The following is a 13317-nucleotide window of genomic DNA, read 5'->3' as shown; positions in this document are numbered from 1 at the left end:
AAGTTCAATATGGCAGTGTGTCTCCAAGTCTACCTTCGCTCGCTCCTAAGTGCCACCGGAAGGCCCTAGCAGGCTGAAGGATGGCCCCACTCCTTTAGACGACCCCCAGCGAGTCAGACTCAAATGCTCCTTGCGGGCCCTTATTTGTCTCAGTTATAGGCACAACAAAAAGACGGTGAGGGTGGACCCTGAGAAGGGAGTGATGTTACTGCATTTTACATTAACACAAATTGTTCAATTGTTTCATGCTCAAACAACCAGTTTGCAGAGATTATGGTGGAATGATACGTGTCTAAAAATGTGCAGAAGACGATTGTTCGCAATAATTGGTGTGCCAAAAGAATAACGTTGAGAAAGGAACTGGGGTCACAATGAATCCTTCCCCATTCGTTTACTAACCATTTTTTAAACTGTAGGTTTATTTCATAGAGTTACCTCTGCAGGGATTACCGATATGTCTGGATTGATGTGCATGTTTTCCAAATGTGTGGAGACCCACCCAACGCGCAGATGTGAAACAATTACTGTGACAAAATTGTTACTGAAGAAACTTATTGCACAGAGTGGAGCAACGGTGTACAGAGTGATCAGGGTGAAAATTTTAAGAATGAAATAATGAAACTAATCTGTGAGGCTGTAGGCATTACCCCACGATTGCAGTGTGGATATCACCCCCAATTGTAAGTCCTGGTGGAGAGACTAAATGTTGCGATATATATGAAACAAGGTGGCAAAAATGTGTGCCTTCATCACAGTTAAAGGCCCAATGCCTCTTCCACCTTTGTTTCTCTTTGGGTGCAGAGGACCGAGTTTTAAGGTCCTGAATGCTTGGCAGATGGCACCTCTGGAAAGACCCAGATGAAAGCATTTGCATACTAACCCAGTAGCGTTGATTCTCATTGCCAGTACTACTTTAACTTGGCAGCTCAGGCAAGTGAACCAAATCCTCAACACTCTGTGGGGATGAAGGGCAGACAGAAGCTGTAGGTCAAGATGCCTCGCCCAGAAGATTGAAAAGGGACATGTAGGGAGACCGTGGAAATTCAGGATGTATCTACTGGCGATGTCTCTGTATAGTCCATACATCTAGTCTAGGATCTAGAGCAGGGAGTGCCAGCTATTAAATAACAAGTAGAATCTGCTTAAGAAATATGTCGCGTAAAAGCCAGATTCTAGAATAGACTATGAGGCAGATGGTGATGGGAAGGAGGTGAATAAAGCATTATCACCAGTTATATAATACAATTAACTAGGTTTTTACCTGGTGGTTAGAAACAGTACAAAATGACTGAATGTAGCCATTTCTCTGATGGCCCTTACTTCCCATGGCCGTCGGAGAAGTTTGGCCATGGCAGAGACAGTAGTCTCTGCTAGGGCAAAACTCAAGGTCCGCCCACATTTAAATCAGGAGAGTGGACTTTCATGCTAGCGGTATGTCTAACCAAGTATACTTACTGCCAATATATAAATCAGGACGCAAGTTCTTATTCTAATTTTACTCTAGTATCCAGAGGAACATCTGTGCAATGGCAGTGTATTCTTTTGCTAGAGCCATCTAAAGTATGTTACCATACAAAATCATAGATCGCACAATAGGTTATATATTAATAAAATATATTCCATTATATTCACTGTTGTATTGTAGGAGAAAGGATATTCCTCTTCATCAGTTATGTTGGCATACTGTGCCAAGACAGCAGCCTTCCTCTGTTTCTCTTCCTCTGAAATTTCCTTCGGTTTCACCACAATCTGGGCCTGCTTCTCCATCATGCTTGCAATCGCTTTGATCTCATCTAGGTAAAAGAAGATTGGTTTGATTAAAGCAAATCCCAAAAGGTGACCATAGCAAAGGTTTGCAGGAATTCAATAATCCAGTTTTTACCCCAGCTAGTATGCACGAGCTTCAAGTCAGATATAATTCCTGATTGGTGTAGCTCAAAAACACAAACACACACACACACACACACACACACACACACACACACACACACACACACACACACACACACACACAAACACACACTTAATTAAAGGATCAATACCAAATGGGGTTAAGCACTCAAACTTCTGCAAATTGTTCGCAATATGAATGACTACTTATTGGATGAATTAAGACCTGAACAAAAGTGGTTGTTCATTAGGTAACAGATAACATGTTAATGAAAGAAAATGTTGAGAGTAGCACAGAAAAACACGAAAATGATCAATTATTTATAGGAGAGAAAAAAGGGGCATGAAGTTGCTTAAAGACCAATTCGGATCGAGAAGGAATGAGTTGAAGGTAGTAACTAATCTAAGGTGCAAGGACGCATTTTTGACAAGGGAGCAAGGAGGTGAGTGTGGGGCATGCACGATTAAAGTTAGGGGAGGAATCATAAGAGGAATATGTAGAAGTGAGAGGAGCACATACAATGGTTTGGGGAAGATACCAGCACGTAGGAAGAATCTGCAAAGAGGCAGGTACTGGTTATGAGGAATTCTAGCATATTGGACAGAGAGGCTTAGATAAGACTAAGGGAGTAAGCTCAACGATGGAGCAGAGGATGGTAGTAAAAACAGGAAGGATGATTAGCATGTTGATAAAACAAAAGACCAGTGCAACAGAATACTAAACTAGGAGAGAAGTACGCATAATGGATTAGCAAGTGGGAACAATAAGTAATCATGTATGAGGGACAGGACAACGGTACAATACAGGAAAGAATTAGACGAGGATAGAAGGGCAAAGGAGGAGGAGGGATAGGAGAGCACGTAGTACATAGGAACAGGGAGACGACAGGGGAGAATGTTGAATGGTGAGAAAAATGCAAAATAAACTATGCAAATATGTGAACACAGGAGAGAAGGGTTTGGGAAGCAAATAAGATGGACTATATAAGGAAATCGCAGCAGCAATGGAAATAATGAAATCTTTAAAGGTAGCTGTATTAAAGTGGATAAAGGAACAAGTAGGAATATCAGTGAATGGATAATGCAAAGCAGGAATCAAGGTGAGGGTGAATATAGGCAGGAGAAGGAAGGGGGAGGAAAGAATACACAAGGCCAAGCAGAGATGGAAGGGAGATAAAGGAGCTTGCAAAGCAGGAACAGCAAAGGGGGTGAAGAAGCATGCAAGACAAAGGCAGCAAGAGCGATGAAGGTGCATATATCTGAAGAAAATGAAGGGGTGAGCATTCAAATGTTCCTAGGGTCACTGCTTTTGCCTGGGCCCCGGTGGGGACTCCTGACGTTTGCCCACTGTTGGGGACCTAAGGAGCAGTGACGACACACAAGATTTAAGGAACAGGGGTGGTGTGTTGCTGTATGGCAACAGGACAGTGAGGCTATTCTGCTGCAGGCTTCTCAAGGATGATAAGGAGGAGTCCCCTTGGGGTGTGTTTGAATGGTACTGCAGTGGGATGAGAGAGAAGCTGATGCAACTTTTAATAGACGGAGCAAAGCTAATGTAGACACAGAGATGGAGGAACGCTGCAGCACTCCACTATGACACTGCATCATCAGAACAACAAATCATTAGTATGCTTTCATTCAGCACGCAAGTCGTTACAATGACTTGTCATAGATGGGCACTGGACTTTGGAATAGGATCATTTACTATTCAAACTCCAATCTGTGCAACAGTAGGGAAGGTGTTGGACTTTAAATCCTAAACCATTTCTCCAATGCGCCCCCTCTAATGCAAGTTGTTGTAACGATGTGCGTGCCGAACGAATGTGTGCTGACCACACGTTCGTTCTATTGCTGGCATTGTGAAAGCACAGCGTGATTACGGCTTCGTCCTAAAGGATGTTTCCCACGTCATTCTTCTCTACACCACTGTACAACACTGTATGCCACAACACTCTGCGCTCCTCCTGACCACTCTACACCCCTTCAGTCCACTCCACAACACTATGCCACTCTACGATACCCCAATCTATTCCACTCTAGACGACTGCCTCTTTGCCACAAACCTTTAGCCATACTGAACAGCAGCCACACTGGTGTACAACCTGGCTAAAAAACACTGCCAAAGTCAGTAGCTCTTGCATAGGCAAAACCTATTGGCTTGGCCAATGCTGGTCTGTTTTATTGCTGCGGTAAGGAAGGAGAAGAAACACGGAGGCGGAAGGGCAAGACTGACAACGGAGGATGTGGAGGGAAAAAAAGTATTATGACACGACCAGAGGTGTCCACATCACTGGGCTTTTCTCGTTTTGGTGGGTGCGGGGCCAACACGGACAATTTAGGGAAAGAAGTATTGTGAGGGCAACATGGACAAATAAAGGAGGGCAGGCGGGTGCTGGCAGGCAGATTGACAGGTAGGTCGCTCCCCCCGCTGCAGCTGCACCAGCCCTTGTGCCAGACCCTTGTTCCTGCTGTCCATTCCTTTTCTTTCCCTCGCCCCCCCTGCCCACAGGCCGCTTTCCCGCCGCTGCTGCCCCTGCGGCCCGCCCATTGGCTAACCCCTGCTCCTGGACCACGCCAGAACCCCTGTGACAGAACCACCAAACCTCCAAGGACTGGACCTAACCACCTCCGCTGCATACTCCTCAACACCCGCACCGCACGCAAACACGCCGTCGAGCTCTGGGATCTACTCGACGCCTCCGCCCCAGACGTGGCCTTCCTGACCGAGACCTGCTGGAACGACTCCTCCGCGCCAGACATCGCCATTGCCATCCCGGACGGCGCAGGGATCGAACCAACAAAACCGGAGGAGGAATAGCCATCGTCCACAAGTCCACCCTCAAGGTCACCACCCACGCAGGCGACACCCTCAAACTTCCACCTCGAGAAAGACACCAACTCCGCCACCCTGATCGACAACCTCACCAACCTCGACTTCAGACAATTCGTTACCGCAACCACCCACACCGCCGGCCACATGTTGGACTCCGTCTTCTCCACAGGCACCCACGTCGCCTTCAACCACACCACCGATCTCCACTGGACCGACCACCGCTGCATCCATTTAACCTTCAAGAAACCAACCACGCACCACAAGATCAAACAGCTGCCTCAACGCTGCTGGAGCAAAGTCACCAAAGACCGGCTAATCACCACCCTCGCCCAGAACCCACCCATCTACCCCACCAACCCAGACGCCGCAGCCCGCAACCTCAGACAGTGGATCGACGACTGCGCCAACATCCTCGCCCCGCTGAAGGAACCCTCCTACAACCACATCAGCACAGCAGGAGAGCCACCTGGTTTACCAACGAACTCCATACCTCCAAGCGAGCATGCCGGAAACTGGAGAAAATATGGCTCCACGAACGCACACCGCACAACCACGCAGCCCAAAAGGGCGCCACCCGAAGACATCACCACCTCGTCAATTCAGCCAAAAGATCCTCCTTCAAAGACCGCCTGGATAACAACGCACACGACAGCAAAGAGCTCTTTAGCATCGTAAAGGAATTCTCCAACCTAGGCGCCAACACCAAAGACATCCCACCCTCTCAAGAACTGTGCGACTCACTAGCCACCTTCTTCCACCGCAAGATCGCTGACATCCACGACAGCTTTAACACCACGACCGCCCGACTACGCCAGACTCCACCTCCCCTGTGAACAGCGTCATCCACCTGACCTCCTGGTCCAACGTCAACGACGAGACATGCAAGGTCATGAACTCCATCCACTCAGGATCTCCGTCAGACCCGTGCCCACACCACGTATTCAACAAAGCAGATGCAGCCATCGCATCCCAACTACGGAAGGTCATCAACATCTCCTTCGAAACAGCGACATTCCCGGATAGCTGGAAACACGCCGAAATAAACGCCCTCCTCAAGAAGCCCAAGGCGGACCCCAAGGACCTCAAGAACTTCCAGCCCATCTCCCTGCTTCCATTCCCGGCAAAGGTCATCGAGAAAATCGTCAACAGACAGTTGGCCCGCCACCTGGAAGATAACATCTTGGACCCTTCCCAGTCCGGATTCAGACGAAACCACAGCACCAAGACAGCCCTCATTGCTGCCACAGACGACATCAGGAGCCAACTAGACAACAGCGAAACATCAGCCCTCATCCTCCTGGACCGGTCGGCCGCCTTAGACACGGTCTGCCATTGCACTCTAAAGACACGCCTCTTAGAAGCCGGAATCCAAGAGAAGGCCCTTGGCTGGACCACGTCCTTCCTCTCCGGCAGAACCCAGAGCGTCCACCTCCCACCCTTCCGATCCGAAGCCACCAAAATCATCAGCGCCGTCCCCCAGGGCTCATCCCTCAGCCAGACACTGTTCAACATCTACATGGCCCCCCTCGCACAAGTGGCCCGCCATCACGACCTCAACATAATCTCTTACGCCGACGACACCCAACTCATCCTCTCCCTCACCAAGGACCCACACACCTCCAAAAACAACCTCCACGAGGGAATGAAGACCGTCGACGACTGGATGAGGAGCACCCGTCTGAAGCTGAACTCGGACAAGACGGAGGTACTCATCCTCAGACCCACCCCCTCAGCCTGGGATGACTCCTGGTGGCCAACCACACTGGGAGCAGCACCAACACCCACCGACCATGCACGCAACCTAGGATTCATCCTATACTCCTCCCTCTCCATGTCTAAACAGGTCAACGCCGTCTCCTCCTCTGCTACAACACCCTCCGCATGCTCAGCAGGATCTACAAATGGATACCCACCGAAACAAGAAGAACGGTGACAGGCCCTCATCAGCAGCAGACTGGATTACGTCAACATACTCTACGCAGGAATTCCAGACAAACACCTACGTCGACTACAACGCATCCAAAACGCCTCTGCCCGACTGATCGTCAACGCCCCCCGCCGCAGCCACATCACCCCCCCACCTGAGAGACCTACACTGGCTCCCAGTCGACAAGAGGATCACCTTCAAGCTCCTCACCCACGCACACAAAGCACTCCACAACGCCGGACCAGCCTTCCCGAACAGCAGACTCAGCTTCTACACCCCCACCCGCTAGCTCCGCTCCGCCAGCCTCGCCCTCGCCGCTGTCCTCCGCGTCCAACGAACAACCGCCGGCGGCAGATCCTTCTACCTCGCCGCCAAAACATCAAACACCCTCCCTACCCACATACGGCAGACCCAAGACCTACTCACCTTCAGAAAACTTCTCAAGACCTGGCTCTTCGAGCATTAGCTAATTTTTAATTTTTAATTTTTTATTTGAAAAGACAGTGGTCCTTAGACAACAAGAAGATTTTGGGGAAAATAAATATAGACCAAATGGAACTATATTTTTCTTAAGAAATGTCCAGCCGGACAATTTATTATCTTAATAGAAGCAATCATGAAACAATAAAACACAGGAGTGTGATAGAAGCAGGACACCAGCCGATGTCTGACTAACACACTAGAGGAACACAAACAAGGGGAAAGAAATTAGCAGGCAACAATAGGTCATCTGGATATTGTAAATCATAAAACAGACAATCCACATTTATACACATATGCATGTAAGATTCGTGTCAGCTATGCATTTAGTGCATTTCAGGTCGACGCAGTGTTGACTTTGCACGCCAGCAAGGACCCCCATTGCGTACCTGCTCCTCTATTTTTCTGATATACAAACAAGGGTATCTTTCCCACCGATCCGTGATATATAGAATTGGATTCACCTACCCGGAGACAGCCCCTATCTGGGGTCTGTGCTGGAATCCTTTTCAGCTTCACTCCCCCGTGGGGACAACTATGATTGTGAACTAACTAGGCAATTATTTCTTGTCCTGAGGATGAACCATTATTGTTTAAGGTTCGAAACGTCGTAAAGGGTGTTTCCGTAGTCCAGTCGGCTGGTGACGAGCGCCTGGGTTCCGTCTTCCTGGTTTCAGTGGGGATCCATCGGAAGATCTTTCGGAGCATGCGCAGGGTGTTGAAGCACGATGATAAGACAGCGTTGACTTGTCTGGTCATCGAGAGGGAGGAATCCAGGATGAAGCCCAGGTTACGTGCGTGGTCCATTGGCTTCGGAGTGGTGCCCAGGGCAGGCGGCCACCAGGTGTCGTCCCAGGCGGAGGGAGATGATCCTAGGATGAGAACTTCCGTCTTGTCTGAGCTTAGTTTCAGGCGGCTGTTTTTTTTTTATCCACTCGGCGACGTCTTTCATCCCTTCGTGTAGGCTGGCTCTGGCGGTGGCTGGGTTGTTGGTGAGGGAGAGGATCAGCTGTGTGTCGTCGACGTAGGAGACGATGTTGAGGTTGTGTTTGTGTGCGATGGCTGCGAGGGGACTAATGTAGACGATGATCCCTGTGGTACGCCACAGGTGACTTTGGTGGCCTTGGATCTGAATGGGGGGAGGCGGACTCTCTGGGTTCTTCCGGCGAGGAACGAGATGATCCACTCCAGTGCCTTCTCTTGTGGATTCCGATGTTGCTGAGGCGTTGCACTAGGGTGCGGTGGCAGACAGTGTCGAACGCTGAGCAGAGGTCCAGGAGGATGAGGGCCGCTGTTTCCCAGTTGTCGAGCAGGGATCTGATGTCGTCAGTGGCTGCGATGAGGGCGGTCTCGGTGCTGTGGTTGGCGCGGAAGCCGGATTGCGAGTGGTCGAGGGATCCGTTCGTCTCGAGGAAGGCGGCAAGCTGTCTGTTGACGGTCTTCTCAATGACTTTGGCAGGAAAAGGGAGGAGCGAGATGGGGCGGAGGTTCTTGAGGTCGGTGGGGTCCGCTGTTGGTTTCTTCAGGAGGGCGCTGAGCTCGGCGTGCTTCCAGCTTTCTGGGAATGTGGCGGTGTTGAAGGAGGCGTTGATGATGTCCCGGAGATGGGGTGCGATGATGGAGTCGGCCTTGTTGAAGACGTGATGGGGGCAGGGGTCGGTTGGGGATCCGGAGTGGATGGTGTTAATCGTGAGGGTGGTGTCTTCAGTGCTGACCGGGGTCCAGGCGCAGAGGGTGGTGGTTGGGGGCGTAGGTTCGGTGGTTGGGTGCGTGGTTGTTGCGCCGAAGCTGTTGTGTATTTCGGCAATCTTACGGTGGAAGAACGAGGCGAGAGAGTCGCAGAGGTCTTGCGAGGGAGTGATGTCGTTGTTCCCGGCGTTGGGGTTGGAGAGCTATTTGACGATGCTGAAGAGTTCCTTGCTGTTGTAGGCGTTGTTGTCCAGTCGCTCTTTGAATGCGGTCTTCTTGGTGGTGCGGATCAGCTGGTGGTGTTTGCGGGTGGCGTGCTTGAGGGCAGTCATGTTGTATGTGGTTTGGTTGTTGCGCCAGGTTTTCTCGAGGGTGCAGCAGTTCTTCTTGGAGTTCTTAAGTTCGTCGGTGAACCAAGAGGCTTTCTTGCTGCTGTGTTTGCTGGGAGGGGTCTTCAGTGGTGCGAGGTCGTCTGCGCAGTTGGTGATCCATTGTGTGAGGTTGTTGGCTGCTACGTTGGGGTCCGTTGAGCTGGCGGGAGGGTTCTGGCTGAGGGAGGTGGTGAGCTGGTCGGTGGTGATCTTGTTCCAGTTCCTGCGAGGAGCCTGTTGCGGGTGGTGGTGAGTCGTGTTTTTTCTGAATCTGAAGTGGACGCAGATGTGGTCAGTCCTATGAAGTCCGGTGGAGTGGCTGAAGGAGATGTACTTGCTGGAGGAGAAGACTGGGTCCAGCGTGTGGCTGGCGTAGTGGGTGGGGGGTTGTTCACCAGTTGCTGGAGACCGAGGTTGGCGAGGTTGTCCAGCAGGGTGGTGGTGCTGCTGTCCTTGTTCTCCAGGTGGAAGTTGAGGTCCCCTAGGAGGATGTAGTCAGCAGAGGGGAGGGCGTGCTGGCTGATGAAGTCTGTGATGTCTTCGTTGAATTGTGTGCGTGGTCCCGGGGGTCTGTAGATGAGGGTGCCTCTGAGTGTGGTCTTAGGGTCGGTGTGTATCTGGAAGTGGAGGTGTTTTGGCGGTGGTGAAGGTGTCGACGGAGCTGGTCGTGATGCGGATGGTGTTCTTGTGTATGATGGCGATGCCTCCTCCAGTCTGGTTGACGCGGTCCCTTCGGGTGATCTTGTATCGGTCCGGGATGGCGATGGCGATGTTGGGCGCTGAGGAGGCGATGTTGGGCGCTGAGGAAGCGTTCATCCAGGTTTCTGTGAGGAAGGCGACGTCTGGTGATGTTATGTCGAGCAGGTTCCACCAGAGTTCGACGGCGTGTCTGTGGACGGTGCGGGTGTTGAGCAGGATGCACTTGAGGTGGTTGCTGCTGGTGCTCGGCTTGGTGGGTGCGGTGTAGGTCTGGAGGCAGGTGTATTTGCAGGCTTGGCAGGTAAAGGGTCTGTGGGTGCGCCTTGGGGTGTCTTGGTAGCAGGCGGGGGTTCGGCCGGCGTGGAGTGCGTTGAGGGTGGCAGCGTCGCAGGTCCGTCGTGTGGCCTGGAGTCGGCGGGGGCCAGGGGTCCTGGCGCTGGGCGCAGTCCAGGCATGGATGGGCGTAGACCGGCTAGCCTATGGCGCGCCTGCTGCGCGTAAACGCTGCGCATGTGCGCGGACTCCGCCATAAATGGCGTAGCGGGAGGGAGGAGCAGCTGGGACGCGGGAGCGGGGTGGCGAGGGGAGGGGATCGGGGTACAGAAGGCAAAAGGGGGGGCGGGGCCGCAGGGGAGCAGCGGCAGGGAGCGGGGAGGGCAAGAAAAGACATTGAGAACGAAACAAAAACAAGCACTGGTAGCGAGCAGGTAGAGGAAGGTAGGGAGACCGGGCACACTCACGGAGAGCCGCGCGGCGGGTGGAGCGACCGTCACCGACCAGGGTTAGGTCAGGTCACAGCTCCCAGTCGCGCTGGAACACCTTAAGTATCCGGGAGGAGCAGCTGGGAGGCGGGAGCGGGGTGGTGCGGGGAGGGGATCGGGGTACAGAAGGCAAAAGGGGGGGGGCGGGGCGGCAGGGGAGCAGCGGCAGGGAGCGGGGAGGGCGAGAAAAGACGGCGAGAAGGAAACAAAAACAAGCACTGGTAATGAGCAGGTAGAGGCAGGTAGGGAGACCGGGCACACTCACGGAGAGCCGCGCGGCGGGTGGAGCGACCGTCACCGACCAGGGTAGGGTCAGGTCACAGCTCCCCGTCGCTCTGGAATACCTTAAGTATCCGGAGGGAGGAGCAGCTGGGAGACGGGAGCGGGGTGGTGCGGGCAGGGGATCGGGGTACAGAAGGCAAAAGGGGGTTGGGGCCGCAGGGGAGCAGCGACAGGGAGCGGGGAGGGCGAGAAAAGACGGCGAGAAGGAAACAAAAACAAGCACTGGTAGCGAGCAGGTAGAGGCAGGTAGGGAGACCGGGCACACTCACGGAGAGCCGCGCGGCGGGTGGAGCGACCGTCACAGACCAGGGTAGGGTCAGGTCACAGCTCCCCGTCGCGCTGGAATACCTTAAGTATCCGGAGGGAGGGAGGAGCAGCTGGGAGGCGGGAGCGGGGTAGCGCGTGGAGGGGATCGGGGTACAGAAGGCAAAAGGGGGGGTGGGCCACAGGGGAGCAGCGGCAGGGAGCGGGGCGGGCGAGAAAAGACGGCGAGAACGAAACAAAAACAAGCACTGGTAGCGAGCAGGTAGAGGTAGGTAGGGAGACCGGGCACACTCACGGAGAGCCGCGCGGCGGGTGGAGCGACCGTCACCGACCAGGGTCAGGTCAGGCACTGCCTTTTTTTCGGAATGTGCCTACCTGTGGATTTTGGGTCCTAGCACAGCCGGCACCTAGGGAAACATAGCAAACCTGTATACTTTTTAAACTAGACACCAACAGGAATCCAGGATTGGGTGACTTGTGTGGCTCTCACTAAGTTCTGTTACCCAGAATCCCTTCCAAACCTCAAACCTTGTAAAACAAATTTTCCTCACATTTTAGTGATGAAAAGTTCTGGAATCAACACAGATCCACAAACTTCCCCCCACCCCACATTCTCCAAAGTCTTCCGATAAAAATAGTATCTTACCTGTGTGGGTAGACCTAGTACCCACGACAGGAAACTGCCCAAAACACGACGTGGACACACCACATTTTCACAGTGAAAACGGACCCCTTTGGTGCAAAGTGCCTAGCTGTAGATTTTTAACCCTAGCTCTGCCGGCACCTAGGGAAACCTAGCAAACCTATACATTTATGAAAACTAGACACCCAGAGAAATCCAGGATGGGGTGACTTATGTGGCTCTCACCAGGTTCTCTTACCCAGAATCCCTTGCAAACCTCAAAAAAAAAAAGAAAAAATACATTTGCCTGACATTTCTGTGATGGAAAGTTCTGGAATGTGCGTGGATCCACAAAATTCCACCCACCCCGCATTCCCCAATGTCTTCCGATAAAAAGAATACCTCACTCGTGTGGGTCAAATACCCACGACATGCAAGGGCCCAAAACGTATTGTGGAGACATCAATCACAAAACAACCTCTTTTTGCAAGGGGGGCACCTGGGCTTTTGGCCTCGAGCTCAGCAGCCATCTAGGGAAACCTACCAAACCTACACATTTCTAAAAACTAGACACCCTGGGGAGTCCAGTGCAGTATGGCTTGCGTGGATCCCCCAACGATTCTCTACCCCGAATCCCCTGAAAACCTCAAATTAGCGGAAAAAAATACATTTTCCTCACTTTTCTGTGTGGAATGTTGTGGGATCACCAGGCTGACACAAATTTCCTACCACCTAGTGTTCCCCCAAGTCTCTCGATAAAAATGGCAGCTCACTTGTGTGGGTAGGCATAGTGGCTGCAACAGGGAATGGCTCAAATCGTGTTGTGGAGACTCCAAAATTCCCTATCATAAAGCTACCTGGTTTTGCAGGGGGTCACCTAGTTTTTTGGCCCCGGGCTAGTGGCCATCTAGAGAAACCTACAGAGCTAGGGTTCAAAATCTATAGCTAGGCACTTTGCAACAAAAAAAAGGTCAGTTTTCACTGTAAAAATGTGAGAGCCAGACAATCAACCCATCTTGTACTCCCCTGGGTGTCTAGTTTTCAAGAATGCATATGTTTGCTAGGTTTCCCTACGTGCCAGCAGAGCTACCGTTCAAAATCTACTGCTAGGCATGAAAAAAAGGGTCAGTTTTCACTATAAAAATGTGGTGTGGTTTTTTTGGTCCTTTTCCTGTCGCGGGCACTAGGCCTACCCACACAAGTGAGGTACCTTTTTTATCAGGAGACTTAGGGGAACACATAATTGTAGAGCAACTGTTATAACCTATTGACTTTCAATGCATTTCTGACGTCCAAATGTAAGACAATGAGTAAAAAAGAAATCACTTTGAAAAATGTCCTATAATTCACATGCTAATATGCGTACGCACAATTTCGAAGATGTGCAAATAGCTACTGTTTATAAACACTAATTTTGATCCCAATTCGGAAATATATAGGTGTCTTTCATACCGATTTTTCACTGTTTATATTTTTGCAAATGAATTGCTATATACCCG

General features: G+C 51.4%; 1 protein-coding gene across 1 annotated transcript in view; it reads right to left on the bottom strand.

Annotated features, from left to right (window-relative positions):
• The window catches only part of CCDC43 (coiled-coil domain containing 43), a 123982-nt gene that overhangs the window by 17512 nt on the left and 93153 nt on the right, over positions 1 to 13317 (bottom strand). The window contains exon 3 of the mRNA XM_086923890.1: positions 1658 to 1793. Coding sequence (XP_086780016.1) covers positions 1658 to 1793 — 136 coding nt within the window. The remainder of the gene's footprint in view (positions 1 to 1657; positions 1794 to 13317) is intronic.

The sequence above is a fragment of the Lissotriton vulgaris genome, chromosome 5 (assembly GCF_964263255.1).
Source record: "Lissotriton vulgaris chromosome 5, aLisVul1.2, whole genome shotgun sequence".
Classification (NCBI taxonomy): Eukaryota; Metazoa; Chordata; class Amphibia; order Caudata; family Salamandridae; genus Lissotriton; species Lissotriton vulgaris.
Note: the sequence above shows the minus strand (reverse complement) of the source record. Positions and strands in the feature narration are given on the sequence as shown.